General features: G+C 49.4%; 1 protein-coding gene across 2 annotated transcripts in view; it reads left to right on the plus strand.

Moving 5' to 3' along the window:
* Positions 1-8,852: 8,852 nt before the first annotated feature.
* TGFB1I1 (transforming growth factor beta 1 induced transcript 1) overlaps positions 8,853-22,242 on the plus strand; it is a 111,791-nt gene continuing 98,401 nt past the window's right edge. Inside the window, exons 1-5 of one of the 2 annotated variants that reach the window (XM_075319671.1) lie at positions 8,853-8,936; positions 21,408-21,444; positions 21,531-21,652; positions 21,734-21,798; positions 21,898-22,007. In XM_075319671.1, coding sequence (XP_075175786.1) covers positions 21,432-21,444; positions 21,531-21,652; positions 21,734-21,798; positions 21,898-22,007 — 310 coding nt within the window. In that variant the 5' untranslated portion in view covers positions 8,853-8,936; positions 21,408-21,431. The remainder of the gene's footprint in view (positions 8,937-21,407; positions 21,445-21,530; positions 21,653-21,733; positions 21,799-21,897; positions 22,008-22,242) is intronic. The other variant, XM_075319672.1, reaches the window with a different exon arrangement.

Genomic DNA, 22,242 nt, shown 5'->3' on the forward strand with positions numbered 1-22,242 from the left:
GGTTCAGTACCCAGGTGGGCAGATTCACCCAGTCTTGTGAGACAAGTGCCTAGAACGAAGTGAGAAAAAACTGTAAAGAGTCCGTAGAAACACCCTGCACCTGCTCTACCCATTCTTAGAGACTGCAAACTGATTATAGATGTATATCATGAGCACGTTGTATGCAAGTCTGTGCGTGTTGTGTAAATTTCTCTCCAGGTTTGGTCAGAGGCATTCCTGTGCAGAAAACGACATTATTGTTGAGAAGCACATGAAGGTGGTATGTAAAGAAAAATGTGTTTACAAAAAGTGTATATTTTATAGAAAAGTGGAAACTAGTAAATGGTGTATAAAATGTATATGTTCTGTTTTCTTTTTGCAATAAGCAGGTCTTTATGTAAGATGTTTTTTGGTTTAGCATAGACATGTATATTTTTATATAATTGACTGAATAGTGTGCTAAACAGGTGTATTCTCCAATTCCAGATCTTAAATCAGAGCTATTAGCATATGGTCTCCAGTCAGGAGACTGATTGATCCTAAAGGACAAGCGAGAAAGAGCCATGAGTCAACACTAGAGGAGCTGATCCAACCACAGAAAATCTATGGATCCACACCTCGCATTGCAGAAGGGTTAATCAACCAGAGCTGCACTGAGCGTTCTGCTCATACTTATCCTTTTCAGAAAACCCTGTACAGTTTTAGACCAGTCTTGCCAGAACAGTTAGAAGAGAGGACTTAGAGAACCTTGAGACATGGGAAAGTCCAACTACAAAGGGTGAGAACTCGCCTAGGAGTCCTTGGTCTCAAACCGGTGAAGAAAACCCCTTTCCCCTTTCCGCCCATGTTTCAACGTTCAGTTAGGCAGGTTTTTCAACAGATCTTTCTACCTCTCTTCCTAAGGGAACACAGTACCCTTAGAATTTAGAAATGGCAGAAGTAAGTCTTTAGGGGGGACTGTTGAGGATAAAGAATTGAGTATCCAAAAATACTTAATTCAGCCATTTCATAGACTCAGTTATATAGTTCAGTAGATGTGAACTAACACACATATTTGTGAATGCTTTTGTTTCTTATTAACATGTATATATGTATATTGCATATTCAGTGTATTTTCCTTAAACTCAGTATATACTAGGATATATATGTATAGCTTGAATATGGCCACCATTTCCTGGTTTACACCCAAGACAGATGGACAAAGAGAAATTCCTGGATCCTAGACTGACCAATCAACGGAGAATATGTAGATCTCTCTACGTCATGAAGCCCTGACTTACGATACTTGATTGGACTAAAACTTTTGTTCACACCCCCTTACTGTTTGGTCTAGAGTCTCTTTCAAACAATAAAGAACACACTTGGTTAAGAGCCCGTCATGGAGATAGATGTAACTGACTTGCTGTGCAGTTATTTCTCATTCTCGTGTGCACCCATGACATTTTAATTAGAAGCAGCAGCCGGATATCAAGAGATCCTTTGAGTCTCATCATCATCGTCATTCTGACCTTGACAGGGTAATCTTCTCATCTGTTGGAGAATGTTCCCCAGTGCAGTTCATGCAGGCACAATACAGATTGGAGGTGAAGTTTTGGGTCCTCTTCTATATCTTAATTTATGTAAAGGGGTCAATAGTGCCTCCATACAAGTTTCTCATATATTGCCATCACGGGTAGTCTTTGTCATACAAAAATGGTTTGTGTTGATCAGCTGAGCCAAGTAAACCCATAGATTCTGTTTGGCTTTCCATAAGGCCACATTTTCCATGGTTGGTCTCTGTTTTCGGTCTGAAGATTGCTTGGCTTCTGACGGAAGTAGATCCATGCCCATGGTGGCGCCAATGATGCAACATTTCCAGATTTTGATCTAAAGGGACAAAAAGTACATATATTACTCACTCACCTGTCAGTTGGGATGTGTTCCCACTTGTCTTGTTTCATAACTGTCAGCACATTGTCTGCTCCTTGAGCAATGACTTCAGCAGGTTCTGGAATACCTTTTTGTCACTCAATTGTTTCACCCAAATGTTTGCACAATTATTGATAAGATGTGAGGATCTAAATCATTTATCTTCTCTGACTGTCACAACAGTAGGAGCCCTTCCACTGACTATCTGCATTTTAGAAATAGACCGTACCAGCAACTGAGCTATTCTATCTCCCTTCTGTATTATCATGTCACTTTCTACACTATTCATTAGAATGACCTTAATTAATAATCCTGATCTATCCATTCTCTCATTACCTGAGTTCAGTTTAAGGTCAAATCTGACCTTTGGACTATAGGGTGCTTTACACGCTGCGACATCGCTAGCGATCTCATTAGTGATGTGACATGCCAGATCGCAGATACGATCTGCCGAGATCGCACATAGGTCGTTTTTATAGCACCGGTCACATGTGCGATCTCGGCAGATCGCATCTGCGATCTGGCGTGTCACATCGCTAGCGATGTCGCAGTGTGTAAAACACCCTTAAGAGATCAAAATTCTTAAGGTACCGTCACACTAAGCGATGCTCCAGCGATCCCACCAGCAACCTGACCTGGCAGGGATCGCTGGAGCGTTGCTACACGGGTTGCTGGTGAGCTGTCACACAGGCAGATCTCACCAGAAACCAGTGACCAGCCCCCAGCCAGCAGCGACACGTGGAAGCGATGCTGCGCTTGGTAACTAAGGTAAATATCGGGTAACCAACCCGATATTTACCTTGGTTACCAGCGCACACCGCTTAGCGCTGGCTCCCTGCACTCCTAGCCAGAGTACACATCGGGTTAATTACCCGATGTGTAGTCTGGCTATGTGTGCAGGGAGCAGGAGCCGGCACTGACAGCGTGAGAGCGGCGGACGCTGGTAACGAAGGTAAATATCGGGTAACCAAGGAAAGGGCTTCTTGGTTACCCGCTGTTTACCGTGGTTACCAGCGTCCGCAGAAGCCGGCTCCTGCTGCCTGCACATTCAGTTGTTGCTCTGTCGCTGTCACACACAGCGATGTGTGCTTCACAGCGGGAGAGCAACAACTAAAAAATGGCCCAGGACATTCAGCAACAACCAACGACCTCACAGCAGGGGCCGGGTTGTTGCTGGATGTCACACTAAGCCACATCGCTAGCAAGTCGTGCCTCAGCAACGATGTTGCTTAGTGAGACGTGGCCTTAAAAACCAGCACAAACATAATTAGAATACAAGCTCAAATAATACACAAAACATAATTTTATCCAGTCCGTTATCCATATGCTCAAAGATTCACATCTAATTTGACAGCCAAAAAAGCTCACTATTTATCGAACCATATTGGTATATTGTGCTGTATTAATCAGCAGCAGGGGTATGGCAATCTGTGACCAACTGAAGAATTGCCCTTCCAATAGACTGAACACAGGGATTCTGCTGGTTTCCAGTCTCTCTCCTTTGTGAACATTTCGGTGGCTTTACATTGTTTGAGAGCAGGAATGACTTTTATATTACTTTTCTCTTTACCTGTCTCTGTACATTCTGTATTGCTGGTGGCAATCTCCTCTATAACCTCAGTATTACTGTAGCGCCCCTGAAGCCATCAGGGAGCTACAAGGTACTGTATCTCTCATCAGGATGCAGGGCCTACTCCCTAGGGACCCAGAAGACCAGTGTCGGTAACATCCAAACACTCCACAAATACCTGTTGTTCCCCAAATCCCCATAGACTGGTACCAGGCTAGGGTTGGACCAATGGATGGCTGCCTAGAGATGGAGTCAATCTAGTCCACTAGATGACCAGGTGGGAGGGGCAGACAGTGGACAGTTAGACAGTGAGCAGTGACAGTGGAAGGAGGAAGTGAGCAGACGGACTGATCGCAGTGAACAGTGACCTGAGGGTCCAGGCGGTTAGTTGCCGGTGGAGTACTGCCGAAACTACGCACCAACTGGGTACAGAATCCTAGGTCAGGCAAACGCTCCAGGCAGACGTGATAAAATCTGCACAGTGAGGGTACCATCAAGGACCTCACTGACCTTGAAGTTCGGGACACAGTAGCAACGGGAGAACCTGGGACAGGACCAGAAACTCCAACCCCTCAGGGTTCACGCTACCGTAATATGGACTGCTGTAGAAGACAACTAGGAGGGGACCCCCAGCCGCTCTACGCCACTGGGACCAACCAACCAAAAGACAGGTGCAGGGGAAGAAGCTACCAGGTCACTAAACCGGCACTGGGACTAAGGGGACCTGAAGGTGAAACCAGCCGGCTTCGGGTGACCAGTACCAGCTTGCAGTGAGTAAAAGAACCAGTTACAGTGAAACCCCTTGTGTGGCCTGCCTTCTTTCCAACACCTGTTACATCACCTATACTCTGGGGCCTGGCCCTGCTTGTGGAGGGCCTAACATCCAGGCTGCCACTAACACCAGCCCCAGTAGCAAAGACTGGGCAGCAGTGGCTCCATATACCTAGCCGCAAACTGTAAGTGGCGTCACGTATAAACATTTATTCAAACTCCCATGTAAATATAACCCCTTTTAAAAAGCACTCAGGGCACGGAACTGGGCAACGGCCACCAAGTGACATTTCCCTAGCAGTACACCGCCTGGGACAGAGTACCCCATAACCATGGGCGACACAGCTTTTTCCTGGCGTCACGGACAAGATAGAAGTGTACCCGGTTATACCGGGTGATATGTGCCTTATAGACTGTGTTTTATGGACTGTGTTTTACTATTAGTGAAACCGTCGCCATTTTTGGTGTAAAAATTGACTGCGCCACAGCAGTGAAAAAGGCGCAAAGTGAAGGCCCTGCCCCCTGGGAGTGTCCAGAATGTAAAAGGAAACTGGAAGCAGGGAGCCCGGAGGCCCTGCTCCAGAATGCCTCTAGGACTGTACCACGCAGCATTATGTCCACCCCAGGGGATTGTGACGGTTAACCGGGTTACCCAGGGACCTGGACCATGGAGAGGCTAGAGGCGGAGGTCCAGCGGCTGCGCAGCAACTCCAGCGTATCGAGAAATGGTGAGCAGAGATGATGGGAGTGGTGGCAACCATGTGGGCCCATGAGAAGGAGGCTCCACTTGCCCAGGCCACACCAACCCGGCTGCAGGAATCCATCCTCGACCAGGCTGCATCACCGCCAGACCCAGTGAGATCTGAAGCAGTCATATCACCTTCCCAGGAGAAGGACCAAGTGGTACAAGTATCCCCTGCCAGATCAGACCCGTCCGCTTCACATTCTCCAGTGGAGAAGGATCAAGCTGCATCACCGTCTGACCCAGTGAAGACAGCCCAGGCTACAGTGTTATCGGAGCCGTGGAGAAGGCCGCCACCATGGATGATTGCTATCCCCAGGTACTGTGCCCAGTCGCTGTTGGGGACCTGGCAGCGAGCAACTCTGAACCAGGTAGCGGGAGAGCAGCAGTCGTCACCTAGGAGCGGGCACGTGTTGAGGAGGAAACACGTGGGGCGTGCCAGGCGATCATCACCTAGTTTGCCAGGGAGCAGGTGCAGCAGGAGGCACGGCGTGCGCAGGCAGAGGCCAGGGACCTCCAGGAGAAGCAGCGCCTGCGGCTTGCCAGCTACCGAGCCCGGGGCCTGCTGTACCAGGGGGTGGTGGAGCGCTTTTAAGAGGGGATAATATTTCATTGCGGAGCCCAGCCTGCAAGAGGGGGTTTTCATCTCCCGCCGGGATGTGAGACCCCATCTCCCCAGAGGACACCCCGACCGCATGTAGGCGACAAAGTTACCTCCACCCGGCACTATGGAGTGCGGGGCTGGTACGCCCTAGATGTGGAGGTCGTTGCAGAAAAGCTAGCCTCCGCTTCTACTCCAGCACCAGGTCCACAGCTGCTACCAGGAGACAGTGAAGGTGCACGGGACCAGTGTACCCAGACTGTGAGTGCTGATCCCAGGAGGCCAATTGATCCTGATAATCCCTTTCCAACACCCTGGTAGCTACCACCTGCTGAGTTACCAGATGTTTGTTATTTTCTGTGTTGACTGTTCCAGTTGAAATGAAAATGTTGATTTAACCTGATTATTTTTGAATGTTTTGATAAAAATGGACAATAGAAGATAAAAGGTTTGCAACGTTGCATTAACCAGTTTGATATTTGATAAAAATGGACCCAGGCTGCAGGACTGGCTGTTGCCAAAAACTTTACCTGTAAATAGTTGCACCAGTTGTACAGCACCAGAGTACACCCTTACCAGTGGACCCTAATGGACACCGTCACCAGGAGAGGCCGGGTGCAGGAAGGTCTGCGGCATAGGCGGCCGAGACCTGGTCACCACTGAAACCGGTGACCTGCCTCCTTAGAGGGTCTTGGGCCAAGGACCTTTGGGTGGTGGGTGCAGAGAAAGGGTGTTCCAGGTTGAAACCGTTAAAGTATGAACCTCCCCTGCGCGGGAAGATTATGTTTTTCATTATGCAAAAATAAAAGTTAACCTGTATCACTTTGCAGCCCGAGGACATGCTGGAATTAACCAAGGGGGAATGTAACGCCTCTGAAGCAATCAGGGAGCTACAAGGTACTGCATCCCTATCCAGGATGCAGGGACTACCCCCTAGGGACCCAGAAGACCAGTGCCGGTAACATCCAAACACTCCAGAAATCCCTGTTGTTCCCCTAATCCACCATAGACTGGTACCAGGCTAGGGTTGGACCAATGGATGGCCACCTGGAGGTGGAGCCAATCCAGTCCACTAGATGACTAGGTGGGAGGGGCAAACAGTGGACAGTTAGACAGTCAGACAGTGAGCTGTGACAGTGGAAGGAGGAAGTGAGCAGACGGACTGACTGGAGTGGCAGTCCAAGTAATGGTCTGGCTCACTGATTCAGTGGTGCTCAGATGAAACAATGTCATATAGTAAAAAAGAACTCCGGCACTCATATATATGGTGAAAAAGAATTTTTTGTTTATTTCATATTCAGAATTTTTTTTACGTTTCGGCTGATGCCTTCTTAATAACTGAAATATTACATAATGGAATACAAAAAAAACATACAATTAGTACCATGGATGGATATATATATATATATATATATAATTTCATATCAATATCCAGATATATGCACATAATTTCATATAATCTAATTTACCTAGATGATGTATACAAAAGTTCTGGGAAGAACGTCAGACGTGCTTGGTATCAATTTATATCTATAAAAATAATGCCCATATATTAGAAGGTATAAAAAGTAAGTGTAGAAACCAACAACCATGAATTGATAGAACATACCTAATTGGAGCTCAATATAGTAAAAGGCTCCTTATAATTAAAGGCTCAGGTAAGCTGGTAAATTTCAGATTATAGATTTCTATGGGACATAATCCAAATATGTGATTACAGGATAAATAAGAAAACACATAAATAACGTTTATGTTTACAACACAATTATATTACCTCTGATAGAGGCGATAATGATGGCAATGTGCTGAAATTTCCCAAGGGGAAGGTGATAATAATGCAGAATCGCTATGAAAGTGGCTGAAAAGAATGAAAAAGAGGCACTTTTAATATATTAGAGAGGGAATCAGGTTTCAAGGAAAAAACATCTAGTCCCAATGAAGACAATGTAGCAGGTAGGAGAATCGCTAAGTGCAGCCCAATAAGAAAAAGGCTAATTAACACTGTGCACACTCTCATTGCTGATTCCTGGTGTCTCTTACACTGTGCACACTCTCATTGCTGATTCCTGGTGTCTCTTACACTGTGCACACTCTCATTGCTGATTCCTGGTGTCTCTTACACTGTGCACACTCTCATTGCTGATTCCTGGCGTCTCTTACACTGTGCACACTTTCATTGCGGATTCCAGCTGTCTCTTACACTGTACACATTCTCATTGCTGATTCCTGGTGTCTCTTACACTCTGCACACTCTCATTGCGGATTCCAGCTGTCTCTTACACTGTGCACACTCTCATTGCTGATTCCAGCTGTCTTTTACACTGTGCACACTCTCATTGCTGATTCCTGGCGTCTCTTACACTGTGCACACTCTCATTGCTGATTCCTGGTGTCTCTTACACTGTGCACACTCTCATTGCTGATTCCAGCTGTCTCTTACACTGTGCACACTCTCATTGCTGATTCCAGCTGTCTCTTACACTGTGCACACTCTCATTGCTGATTCCAGCTGTCTCTTACACTGTGCACACTCTCATTGCTGATTCCAGCTGTCTCTTACACTGTGCACACTCTCATTGCTGATTCCTGGTGTCTCTTACACTGTGCACACTCTCATTGCTGATTCCTGGCGTCTCTTACACTGTGCACACTCTCATTGCTGATTCCTGGTGTCTCTTATACTGTGCACACTCTCATTGCTGATTCCTGGCGTCTCTTACACTGTGCACACTCTCATTGCTGATTCCTGGTGTCTCTTACACTGTGCACACTCTCATTGCTGATTCCTGGCGTCTCTTACACTGTGCACACTCTCATTGCTGATTCCAGCTGTCTCTTACACTGTGCACACTCTCATTGCTGATTCCAGCTGTCTCTTACACTGTGCACACTCTCATTGCTGATTCCAGCTGTCTCTTACACTGTGCACACTCTCATTGCTGATTCCTGGTGTCTCTTACACTGTGCACACTCTCATTGCTGATTCCTGGTGTCTCTCTGCTCTCCTCATCTTCTAGGCCTAGGGGCACAATATTAGAGCATTTATTTGAGTGTTGCTGGCAGTTTAGTGTGAGACGTTTTTCCATTTCTCAGTGGGATGTGGGAGAGCCGGAGTCATCAGTGGGGAGAGCACATGCTTCCTGCGGTCTCTCCCTCTGTTTATATCTGCTCCATGGAAGAGACTTCTGTTACCCATAAAAGGAGAGAAAGAGCAGCTCGGCCGTCCCTCCTCCCTGCAGCCGCACATCAGCCCATTCCTGCAGCCGCACATCAGCCCATTCCTGCAGCCGCACATCAGCCCATTCCTGCAGCCGCACATCAGCCCATTCCTGCAGCCGGGGCTCGCATTCTGCGCCGGAGCCCACGTATGTCCCCAGCCTCTTCTGCATCTGTCTATAGCGCTGAGCTCTCGCTGGGATCTTCTCACCTACTCTGCACCTTTCTGGTCTCTTACACTCTGTCCTGCCTGTGCTGCTCTCATGCTCCATAGTCTGCGCTGCATCATCTGCTATCACTTATACTGCGAAGGCATCAGCACGGGGGGCACTGAGGGAGAGGGGTACTGAAGGATAGGGGTACTGAGGGAGATGAACAATGAGGGAGAGGGGCAATGAGGAAGAGGGTCAATGAGGGATAGAGAGGGTACTGAGGGTGAGAGGCACTGAGGGGAGAAGGGCAATGAGGGAGAGAGGCACTAAGGGACAGGAGCAATGAGTAAGAGGGATACTGAGGGAGAGGAGCAATGAGTAAGAGGGGTACTGAGGGAGAGGAGCACTGATGGAGGGAGGCACTAAGGGAAAGGGGTACTGAAGGAGCGGGGGCAATGAGGGTTAGGGGCAATGAGGGAGAGGGGCACTGAGGGAGAGGGGCAATGAGAGAGAGAGAGAGAGGCACTGAATGAGAGGGGCAATGAGAGAGAGAGAGGCACTGAGGGAGAGGGGCGGGGAGGGGGCACTGAGGGAGAGGGGGCACTGAGGGAGAGGGACGCTGAGGGTGAGGTGGTACTGAGGTATAGGGGCACTGAGTGTGAGGTGGTACTGAGGGAGAGGGGGCACTGAGGGAGAGGAGCACTGAGGGAGAGGGGCGGTGAGGAATTACTGAGGTAGAGGAGGCACTGGGGGAGTGGGGTCACTGAGGGTGAAGGGTCACTGAGGGTGAGGGGACACTAAGGGTAAGGGGGCACTGTGGATGAGGGGGCACTGAGGGAAAGGGGCGTTGAGGGTAAGGGGGTACTAAGGGTGAAAGGCACTCGGGAAGAGGGGTTAGTGAAGGTGAGGGGCCTTGAGAGTGAGGGGTCACTGAGGGAGAAGGGCATTGAGGGAGAAGGGGCACTGAGGGTGAGGGGTACTGAGGGAGAGAGGCACTGACGGTGAGGGGTACTGAGGGAGAAGGGCAATGAGGGAAAGGGGGCACTGAGGGAGAGGGGCACTGAGGGTGAGGGGGCACTGAGGGAGAGCGGCACTGATGGAGAGGGGCACTGAGGGTGAGGGGGCAGTGAAGGAAAGGGCCACGGAGGGTAAGGGTACTCTGAAAGTGATGGGCACTGAGGGAAAGGGGCACTGAGGGTGAGGGACACTGAGGGAGAAAGGGCTCTGAGTGTGAGGGGCACTGAGGAGGGAGAGGGGCACTGAGAGTGAGGGAACTTAAGGGAGGGGGTACTGATGGTGAGGGGCACTGAGAAAGGGGCAATGACTGAGAGTGGCACTGAGGGAGAGGGGCACTGAGAGTGATGGGGCACTGACAGAGAGGGACACTGAGGGTGAGGGGCACTGAGGGAGGGGGGTTACTGAGGGAGAGGGGCACTGAGGCATAGGGGCACTAAAGGAGTGTGGCAGTGAGGGAGAGGGGGCACTGAGGGTGAGGGGCACTGAGGGACAGGGGTACTGAGGGAGAGGGGGCACTGAAGATTGGTGGCACTGAGGGAGCCTGGCACTGAGGGAGAGGGGGAATTAGGGTGAGGGGCACTGAAGGGGTGGGGGTTGGGGTTAGTGTGAGGGTTACATCTTCTTTATATGGAACAACCTGTGGAATCTGTGTTACAACCTAGGGAATGAGAACAAAACTTGACCCTCTGCTGGAACTCCAGCTGTCTCTTTCCTTACAGGAGACTCTCTCCTTCTCTAGCCTGCACACTCAAGATTACACAAGTCATCACTTTCCTATCACTCGTCTTTCCTTATGTCTCTTAACTCTCATGATCAAAGAATCATAGAATTGCAGAGTTGTAAGGGACCTCAAGGGCCATTGGGTCTAGAGTAGGTTTTTCTAAATCATCTCAGCTATAGGTTTATCCAGTTTCCGCTTGAAGATTTCCATTGATGGAGAGCTCACTACCTCCCATGACCGCCTGTTCCACTCTGACTGCCTCACTGCCTCCTTTGGTAGCCTGTTGCACACTCTGACTGCCCTCACTGTCACAAAAATTTTCCAAATGTCTAATCTTAATCTCCTTTCTTTTCGTTTCCTCCCATTGCTTATGGTACTTCCGTGTGGTGATAAGAATAGGGTGGTTCCCTCTCCACTGTGACCACCTCTCAGATATTTGTAGACCGCTATTAAGTCTCCTCTCAGACTTCTCTTTTGCAAACTAAATATTCCTAGATTCCTAGTTCTTGTAGCCGATCTTCATATGACATGGATTGCGACCTTCTACCATCTTGGTTGCTCTTCTCTGGACTTGCTCCAATATATCAATGTCTTTCTTGAATTGGGGCCCAGAACTGTACACAGAATTCCAGCTGGGGTCTGACCAGGGAAGAATATAAGGGAATAATTACCTCCCTTCATCTAGATTCAATGCTTGTGTTGATACATCCCAGAATTTTGTTGCCTTTTTAGCTGCAACTCCGCATTGTTGACTTATGTCAAATCTTGGATCTACTTATCTACTTATGCTCTAGTCCTATTCCCCAATGCTATTGCTTAGTTTTATGCCCCAGTCCTTTTTCCTATTGCTATCTCTTACTTTTATGCTCCAGTCCTTTTCCCCGGTGCTATCTCTTACTTTTATGCTCCACTCCTTTTCCCCGGTGCTATTGCTTAGTTTTATGCTCCAGTCCTTTTCCCCAGTGCTATTGCTTAGTTTTATGCTCCAATCATTTTCACTGGTCCTGTCTCATAGTTCTATGCACCACTCCTTTTCCCCGATGCTATCGTTTAGTTTTATGCCCCAGTACATTTCCCTGTTGCTATTGCTTAGTTTTATGCACAAGACGCTGAGGGAGAGGGGGCACTGAGGGAGAGGGGGCACTGAGGGAGAGGGGGCACTGAGGGAGAGGGGGTACTGAGGGAGATGTGCAATGAGGGATAGGGGTACTGAGGGAGAAGGAGCACTGAAGGAAAGGGAAACTGAGGGAGAGGGACAATGAGAGAGAGAGAGGCACTGAGGGAGAGGGGCGGTGAGGGGGCACTGAGGGTGAGGGGGCACTGAGGCACAGGGGGCACTGTGGATGAGGGGGCACTGAGAGAAAGGGGCGTTGAGGGTAAGGGGGTACTGAGGGTGAAAGGCACTCAGGAAGAGGGGTTAGTGAGGGTGAGGGGCCTTGAGAGTTAGGGGTCACTGAGGGAGAGGGGCATTGAGGGAGAAGGGGCACTGAGGGTGAGGGGTACTGAGGTAGAGAGGCACTGACGGTGAGGGGTACTGAGGGAGAGGGGCAATGAGGGGAAGGGGGCACTGAAGGTGAGGGGGCACTGGGGGAGAGCAGCACTGATGGAGAGGGCCACGGAGGGTAAGGGGACACTGAAAGTGAGGGGCACTGAGGGAAAGGTGCACTTGGGGAGAGGGGCACTGAGGGTGAGCGGCACTAAGGGTGAGGGAACTTAAGGGACAGCGGCACTGAGGGTGAGAGGCACTGAGGGAGAGGGGCAGTGATGGAGAAGGGCACTGAGGGAGAGGGGGCATTGAGTATGAGAGTGCAGTGAGTGTGAGGGGGCACTGAGGGTGAAGGGAACTGAGGGAGACGGATACTGAGGGTAAGGGACAGGGGGCACTGAGGGAGAGGGGTACTGAGGGAGAGGGAGCACTGAGGGAGGGGGGCACTTAAAGTGAGGAGGCACTGAGGGTGAGCGCCAATAAGGGTGAGGGGCACTTGAGGGAGAACAGACAGAATTCCAGCTGGGGTCTGACCAGGGAAGAATATAAGGGAATAATTACCTCCCTTCATCTAGATTCAATGCTTGTGTTGATACATCCCAGAATTTTGTTGCCTTTTTAGCTGCAGCTCCGCATTGTTGACTTATGTCAAATCTTGGATCTACTTATCTACTTATGCTCTAGTCCTATTCCCCAATGCTATTGTTTAGTTTTATGCCCCAGTCCATTTCCCCGTTGTTATTGCTTAGTTTTATGCCCCAGTCCTTTTCCCCGGTGCTATCTCTTACTTTTACGCTCCGGTCCGTTTCCACGATGCTCTTAGTTCTTTTCCCCGTTGCTATTGCTTAGTTCTATGCTCTGGTCCTTTTTCCCAGTGCTATCACTTAGTTTTATGCTCCAGTTCTTTTCCCCGGTGCTATCACTTAGTTTTATTCTCCAGTCCTTTTCTCCAATGCTAACTCATAGTTTTATGCTCCAGTTCTTTTCTCCAATGCTAACTCATAGTTTTATGCTCCAGTTCTTTTCTCCAATGCTAACTCATAGTTTTTTGCCTCAGTCCTTTTCCCTGGTGTTATCGCTTAGTTTTATGCTCCAGTCTTTTTCCCCGGTGCTCCCTCTTAGTTTTATGCCCCAGTCCTTTTCCCCGGTGCTATCTTAGTTTTATGCTCCAGTCCATTTCCCCATTGCCATTGCTTAGTTTTATGTTCCAGTCCTTTTCGCCATTGCTATTGCTTAGTTTTATGCTCTGGTCCTTTTCCCCGGTGATATCGCTTAGTTTTATGCTCCGGTCCTTTTCCCCGGGGCTATCTCTTAAGGCTGCTTTACACGGTACGACCGATTGTGCAATTTCACAATCGATCGTACCCGCTTCCGTCCTTTTTGCGTCACGGGCTAATCGCTGCCCGTGGCGCACAAAGTCGGTAACCCCCCGTCACACGTACTTACCTCCCGTCCGACCTCGCTGTAGCCGATCTTCATATGACATGGATTGCGACCTTCTACCATCTTGGTTGCTTTTCTCTGGACTTGCTCCAATATATCAATGTCTTTCTTGAATTGGGGCCCAGAACTGTACACAGAATTCCAGCTGGGGTCTGACCAGGGAAGAATATAAGGGAATAATTACCTCCCTTCATCTAGATTCAATGCTTGTGTTGATACATCCCAGATTTTTGTTGCCTTTTTAGCTGCAGCTCCGCATTGTTGACTTATGTCAAATCTTGGATCTACTTATCTACTTATGCTCTAGTCCTATTCCCCAATGCTATTGTTTAGTTTTATGCCCCAGTCCATTTCCCCGTTGTTATTGCTTAATTTTATGCCCCAGTCCTTTTCCCCGGTGCTATCTTACTTTTACGCTCCGGTCCGTTTCCACGATGCTCTTAGTTTTATGCCCCAGTTCTTTTCCCCGTTGCTATTGCTTAGTTCTATGCTCTGGTCCTTTTTCCCAGTGCTATCACTTAGTTTTATGCTCCAGTTCTTTTCCCCGGTGCTATCACTTAGTTTTATTCTCCAGTCCTTTTCTCCAATGCTAACTCATAGTTTTATGCTCCAGTTCTTTTCTCCAATGCTAACTCATAGTTTTTTGCCTCAGTCCTTTTCCCCAGTGCTATTGCTTAGTTTTATGCCCCAGTTCTTTTCCCTGGTGTTATCGCTTAGTTTTATGCTCCAGTCTTTTCCCCCGGTGCTCCCTCTTTGTTTTATGCTCCACTCCATTTCCCCGGTGCTATTGCTTAGTTTTATGCTCCAGTCCTTGTCCCCAGTGCTATCGCTTAGTTTTATGCTCCAGTCCTTGTCCCCAGTGCTATCGTTTAGTTTTATGCTCTGGTCCTTTTCCACGGTGCTATTGCTTAGTTTTATGCTCCAGTTCTTTTCCCCAGTGCTATCGTTTAGTTTTATGCTCTGGTCCTTTTCCCCGGTGATATCGCTTAGTTTTATGCTCCGGTCCTTTTCCCCGGGGCTATCTCTTAAGGCTGCTATACACGGTACGACCGATTGTGCAATTTCACAATCTATCGTATCCGCCTTCGTCCTTTTTGCGTCACGGGCAAATCGCTGCCCGTGGCGCACAAAGTCGGTAACCCCCCGTCACACGTACTTACCTCCCGTCCGACCTCGCTGTGGGCGGCGAACCTCCACTTCCTGGAGTGGGAGGGACGTTCGGCATCACAGCGACGTCACACGGCCGCCGGCCAATAGAAGCGGAGGGGCGGAGATGAGCGGAACGTAAACATCCCGCCCACCTCCTTCCTTCCACATAGCCGGCGAGAGCCGCGGGTTGCAGGTAAGCGATGTTCATCGTTCTCGGGGTGTCACACGGAGCGGCGTGTGCTACCCCGGGAATGATGAACAATTAAATTAAACGATATTATGAAACCTAACGAGCAGTACACGACTCACGATTTGTGAGCGATACTGCGTCGCTAGGAGGTGGCACACAGGCCGGCATCGCAAGCGATGCCGGATGTGCGTCACAAAAACCGTGACCCCGACGATCTATCGCACGATAGATCTTCTGGTGTAAAGCAGCCTTTAGTTTTATGCTCTGGTCCTTTTCCCCGGTGCTATTGCTTAGTTTTATGCTCCAGTCCTTTTCCCCAGTGCTATTGCTTAGTTTTATGCTCCAGTACTTTTCCCCAGTGCTATTGCTTAGTTTTATGCTCCAATCATTTTCACTGGTACTGTCTCATAGTTCTATGCACCACTCCTTTTCCCCGATGCTATCGTTTAGTTTTATGCCCCAGTACATTTCCCTGTTGCTATTGCTTAGTTTTATGCACAAGACGCTGAGAGTAAGGTGGCACTGAGGGAGAGGGGGCACTGAGGGAGAGGGGGCACTGAGGGAGAGGGGGCACTGAGGGAGAGGGGGCACTGAGGGAGAGGGGGCACTGAGGGAGAGGGGCGGTGAGGTATAGGGGTACTGAGGGAGAAGGAGCACTGACGGAAAGGAACACTGAGGGAGAGGGGTACTGAGGGAGAGGGGCAATGAAGGAAAGAGGCACTGAGGAAGAGGGGCAATGAGAGAGAGAGAGAGAGAGGGTACTGAGGGTGAGAGGCACTGAGGGGAGAAGGGCACTGAGGGAGAGAGGCACTAAGGGAGAGGAGCAATGAGTATTAGGGGTACTGAGGGAGAGGAGCACTGATGAAGGGAGGCACTAAGGGAAAGGGGCACTGAAGGAGCGGGGGCACTGAGGGTGAGGGGCAATGAGAGAGGTGGTGAGGGGTCACTGAGGGTGAAGGGTCACTGAGGGTGAAGGGTCACTGAGGCACAGGGGGCACTGAGGCACAGGGGGCACTAAGGCACAGGGGGCACTGTGGATGAGGGGGCACTGAGGGAAAGGAGCGTTGAAGGTAAGGGGGTACTGAGGGTGAAAGGCACTCAGGAAGAGGGGTTAGTGAGGGTGAGGTGCCTTGAGAGTGAGGGGTCACTGAGGGAGAAGGGGCACTGAGGGTGAGGGGCAATGAGAGAGAGAGGCGGTGAGGGGGCACTGAGGGTGAGGGGGCACTGAGGGATAGAGGTACTGAGGGAGATGTGCAATGAGGGATAGGGGTACTGAGGGAGAAGGAGCACTGACGGAAAGGGACACTGAGGGAGAGGGGTACTGAGGGAAAGGGGCAATGAAGGAAAGAGGCACTGAGGAGAGAAGGGCAATGAGGGAGAGAGGCACTAAGGGAGAGGAGCAATGAGTATTAGGGGTACTGAGGGAGAGGAGCACTGATGGAGGGAGGCACTAAGGGAAAGGGGCACTGAAGGAGCAGGGGCACTGAGGGTGAGGGGCAATGAGAGAGAGAGGCGGTGAGGGGTCACTGAGGGTGAGGGGTCACTGAGGGTAAGGGGTCACTGAGGGTGAGGGGTCACTGAGGGTGAGGGTCACTGAGGGTGAGGGCCGCGGAGGGTAAGGGGACACTGAAAGTGAGGGGCACTGAGGAAAAAGTGCACTTAGGGAGAGGGTACCTGAGGGAGAGGGGCACTGAGGGAGAAAGGGCTCTGAGTGTGAGGGGCACTGAGGAGGGAGAGGGGCACTGTGGGTGAGGGGGCACTGTGGATGAGGGGGCACTGTGGATGAGGGGGCACTGTGGATGAGGGGGCACTGTGGATGAGGGGGCACTGTGGATGAGGGGGCACTGAGGGAAAGGAGCGTTGAGGGTAAGGGGGTACTGAGGGTGAAAGGCACTCAGGAAGAGGGGTTAGTGAGGGTGAGGTGCCTTGAGAGTGAGGGGTCACTGAGGGAGAGGGGCATTGAGGGAGAAGGGGCACTGAGGGTGAGGGGTACTGAGGGAGAGGGGCATTGAGAGAGGGGGGGGCACTGATGGAGAGGGCCACTGAAAGTGAGGGGCACTGAGGGAGAGAGGCACTGAGGGAAAGGAGACACTGAGGGTGAGGGAGAGGGAACTGAGGGGGAGGGAGCACTGAGGGAGAGGGAGCATTGAGTATGAGAGTGCAGTAAGTGTGAGGGGGCACTGAGGGTGAAGGGAACTGAGGGAGACGGATACTGAGGGTAAGGGAGAGGGGGCACTGAGGGAAAGGAGACACTGAGGGTGAGGGAGAGGGAGCACTAAGGGAGAGGGGCACTGAGGGAGGGGGGGGGCACTTTAAAGTGAGGAGGCACTGAGGGTGAGCGCCAATAAGGGTGAGGGGCACTTGAGGGAGAACAGACAGAATTCCAGCTGGGGTCTGACCAGGGAAGAGTATAAGGGAATAATTACCTCCCTTCATCTAGATTCAATGCTTGTGTTGATACATCCCAGATTTTTGTTGCCTTTTTAGCTGCAGCTCCGCATTGTTGACTTATGTCAAATCTTGGATCTACTTATCTACTTATGCTCTAGTCCTATTCCCCAATGCTATTGTTTAGTTTTATGCCCCAGTCCATTTCCCCGTTGTTATTGCTTAGTTTTATGCCCCAGTCCTTTTCCCCGCTGCTATCTCTTACTTTTATGCTCCAGTCCTTTTCCCCGGTGCTATCTCTTACTTTTACGCTCCAGTCCGTTTCCACGATGCTCTTAGTTTTATGCCCCAGTTCTTTTCCCCGTTGCTATTGCTTAGTTCTATGCTCTGGTCCTTTTTCCCAGTGCTATCACTTAGTTTTATGCTCCAGTTCTTTTCCCCGGTGCTATCACTTAGTTTTATTCTCCAGTCCTTTTCTCCAATGCTAACTCATAGTTTTATGCTCCAGTTCTTTTCTCCAATGCTAACTCATAGTTTTTTGCCTCAGTCCTTTTCCCTGGTGTTATCGCTTAGTTTTATGCTCCAGTCTTTTTCCCTGGTGTTATCGCTTAGTTTTATGCTCCAGTCCATTTCCCCGGTGCTATCGCTTAGTTTTATGTTCCAGTCCTTTTCGCCATTGCTATTGCTTAGTTTTATGCTCTGGTCCTTTTCCCCGGTGATATCTCTTAAGGCTGCTTTACACGGTACGACCGATTGTGCAATTTCACAATCGATCGTACCCGCTTCCGTCCTTTTTGCGTCACGGGCAAATCGCTGCCCGTGGCGCACAAAGTCGGTAACCCCCCGTCACACGTACTTACCTCCCGTCCGACCTCGCTGTGGGCGGCGAACATCCACTTCCTGGAGTGGGAGGGACATTCGGCATCACAGCGACGTCACACGGCCGCCGGCCAATAGAAGCGGAGGGGTGGAGATGAGCGGAACGTAAACATCCCGCCCACCTCCTTCCTTCCACATAGCCGGCGAGAGCCGCGGGTCGCATGTAAGCGATGTTCATCGTTCTCGGGGTGTCACACGTAGCGGCGTGTGCTACCCCGGGAATGATGAACAATTAAATTAAACGATATTATGAAACCTAACGAGCAGTACACGACACACGCCCCAGTCCTTTCCTATTGCTATCTCTTACTTTTATGCTCCAGTCCTTTTCCCCGGTGCTATCACTTAGTTTTATTCTCCAGTCCTTTTCTCCAATGCTAACTCCGTTTTATGCCCCAGTCCTTTTCCCCAGTGTTATCTCTTAGTTTTATGCTCCAGTTTTTTTCTCCGGTGCTATTGCTTAGTTTTATGCCCCAGTCCTTTTCCCCATTGCTATTGCTTAGTTTTATGCTCCAGTCCATTTCCCCATTGTTATTGCTTAGTTTTGTGCCCCAGTCCTTTTCCCCATTGCTATTGCTTAGTTTTATGCTCCAGTCCATTTCCCCATTGCTATTGCTTAGTTTTATGCTCCAGTCCTTTTCCCCATTGCTATTGCTTAGTTTTATGCTCCAATCCATTTCCCCAGTGCTATTGCTTAGTTTTATGCTCTAGTCCTTTTCCCCAGTGCTACTGCTTAGTTTTATGCTCCAATCATTTTCACTGGTACTGTCTCATAGTTCTATGCACCACTCCTTTTCCCCGATGCTATCGTTTAGTTTTATGCCTCAGTCCTTTTCCCTGTTGTTTTCTCTTAGTTTATGCTCCAATCCCTTTCCCCGGTACTATCTCTTAAGGGTGCTTTACACGCTGCGACATCGCTAGCAATGTGACACGCTAGATCGTAGATGCGATCTGCCGAGAACGCACATAGGTCATTTTTATAGCGCTGGTCGCATCTGCGATCTAGCGTGTCACATCGCTAAGAAAATCGCTAGCGATGTCGCAGCGTGTAAAGTACCCTTTAGTTTTATGCTCCGGTCCTTTTGCCCGGTGCTATCGCTTAGTTTTTTATGCTCCTGTTCTTTTCTCCGGTGCTATCTCTTAAATTTATGCTCCTGTTCTTTTCTCCGGTGCTATCTCTTAGTTTTATGCGCAAGTCCTTTTCCCCGGTGCTATCGCTTAGTTCTATTCCTCCCATACTATATTTGTTTTTTTACATTTCTCTTACCCAGATGTAGGACTTTGCATTTGTCCCTGGTAAACCCCATTATGCTCGGCCCATTGTTCGAGTGTCTAGATCTTTTGAATCCGCTCTCTTTGCTCTCTAGTATTGGTGATTCCTCCTATCGTAGTATCTTCTGTGAATTTTATACGTTTTCCAGTAATTCCGTTGTCCAGATAATTTATAAAGATATTACATAGCACTGGGTTATACAGCACTGGGCCCAGGACAGAGCCTTGCGGATATTGCACAACACTGGGCCCAGGACAGAGCCTTGCGGATATTGCACAACACTGGGCCCAGGACAGAGCCTTGAAGATATTACACAGCACTGGGCCCAGGACAGAGCCTTGTGGATATTACACAACACTGGGCCCAGAACAGAGCCTTGCGGATATTACACAACACTGGGCCCAGAACAGAGCCTTGCGGATATTACACGACACTGGGCCCAGGACAGAGCCCTGCGGATATTACACAGCACTGGGCCCAGGGCAGAGTCTTGCGGGTATTACACAACACTGGGCCCAGGACAGAGCCTTGCGGATATTACACAGCACTGGGCCCACGACAGAGCCTTGCAGATATTACACAGCACTGGGCCCAGGACGGAGCCTTGCGGATATTACACGACACTGGGCCCAGGACAGAGCCTTGCAGATATTACACAGCACTGGGCCCAGGACAGAGCCTTGCAGATATTACACAGCACTGGGCCCAGGACAGAGCCTTGCTGATATTACACAGCACGGGGCCTAGGACAGAGCCTTGCGGATATTACACAGCACTGGGCCTAGGACAGAGCCTTGCGGATACTACACAGCACTGGGCCTAGGACAGAGCCTTGCGGATATTACACAACACTGAGCCCAGGACAGAGCCTTGCGGATATTACACAGCACTGGGCCTAGGACAGAGCCTTGCGGATATTACACAGTACTGGGCCTAGGACAGAGCCTTGCGGATATTACACAGCACTGGGCCTAGGACAGAGCCTTGCGGATACTACACAGCACTGGGCCTAGGACAGAGCCTTGCGGATATTACACAACACTGGGCCCAGGACAGAGCCTTGCGGATATTACACAGCACTGTGCCTAGGACAGAGCCTTGCGGATATTACACAGCACTGGGCCCAGGACAGAGCCCTGTGGATACTGGGCCCAGGACAGAGTCCTGTGGATATTACACAGCACTGAGCCCAGGTCAGAGCTTTGTGGATATTACACAGCACTGGGCCCAGGTCAGAGCTTTGTGGATATTACACAGCACTGGGCCCAGGACAGAGCCCTGTGGATACTGGGCCCAGGACAGAGCCCTGTGGATATTACACAGCACTGAGCCCAGGTCAGAGCTTTGTGGATATTACACAGCACTGGGCCCAGGTCAGAGCTTTGTGGATATTACACAGCACTGGGCCCAGGTCAGAGCTTTGTGGATATTACACAGCACTGGGCCCAGGTCAGAGCTTTGTGGATATTACACAGCACTGGGCCCAGGTCAGAGCTTTGTGGATATTACACAGCACTGGGCCCAGGTTACCAGCTGTCTCTTTCCTTACACTGGACTTTCCCAATTTCTAATCGGTACACTCAGGATGACACTAGCCTTTTCTTTTGTAACATTAGACACTTCTCTTCTCTAGTCTGCACTCTTCTGATGAGACAAGTCTTCCCTTTGCTTACACTGGTCTCTCTTTAGGTCTCTTAACTCTCATGATGTTACTAGCAGTCTCTTTCCCTTCACTGAACTCTCACCAGTTCTGCTCTGCACTCTCTCCTAGACAGTACTAGCAGCTGTCTTATCCCATACATTTAACTTTCTCTGAGTCCTGTCTGTGCAAAGAACAAAACAATTGAATCTTTCTGTCCTCAGATTTTATGTTTTTGGTCTCATGTCTGATCTCCTTTCATTGAGTTTTATGTCTTCATCAGATTTGCTCTTGGTTCTGTAGAGCCATGGAGGATTTGGGTAAGTTGTTAATGATCGGTCTTGTGTGTCTGTGTCCTGATGATGAGTTTGTGACACAATGGCCACTGACTCGGTTTTCCTCTCAGATGCGTTGCTGGCCGACCTGCAGGTCACTTCTCCAACTCAATCTCCAGTTTTGTTGACTGATTGTCATCAAGCCTCTGAGATGTGTGAGCAGCGTCCTCCGCCACCTCCATATAACCCACAGGTTAGGCCTGCAAAAGTCAGGTTATCTCCTCCTACCAGCCGCCACATGTACTTTATCTTCTCCATTGATTTGCTTCTTCAGATAGCCCTGACATTGACAAATGCTGACCCAGAGGACGTCTCTGCAGACAAGAGCCATCTGTATAGGTCAGCTGTTCTTCATCCTTGTAGTCTCTAGAATTGTCAGCTTTCGCCTCTGTGTCTGCGAATTTAAGCACAGAAATGTCTTTCCTTCTTTTTTTCCAGCACAGTAAAGAAGTGTGGCCTCCCCACTGTATCTGCAAGTGTCGGAGGCGGAATATGTGAGCTGGATCGTCTGCTCAATGAACTTAACACTACTCAGTTTAATATTACAGGTAAGAAAAGCATCAAAGCCCAAAACACCAAAAAACAACAAACCCCAAAAATATTAAAGAAATCATCTAACCAAAAAACACCAAAGAATTATCAAACCCAAAAATATAACAAAAGGCATCAAACCTAAAATGTAAAAAAAAAGCATTAAAAGTAAAAATATCAAAAAGGCATCAAACCCAAAAACACCAAATAAAGAGAAAAAAACAAACATACAAAAATATCATCAAACCTCAA

Source organism: Anomaloglossus baeobatrachus, chromosome 7 (assembly GCF_048569485.1).
Source record: "Anomaloglossus baeobatrachus isolate aAnoBae1 chromosome 7, aAnoBae1.hap1, whole genome shotgun sequence".
NCBI classification, from domain to species: Eukaryota; Metazoa; Chordata; class Amphibia; order Anura; family Aromobatidae; genus Anomaloglossus; species Anomaloglossus baeobatrachus.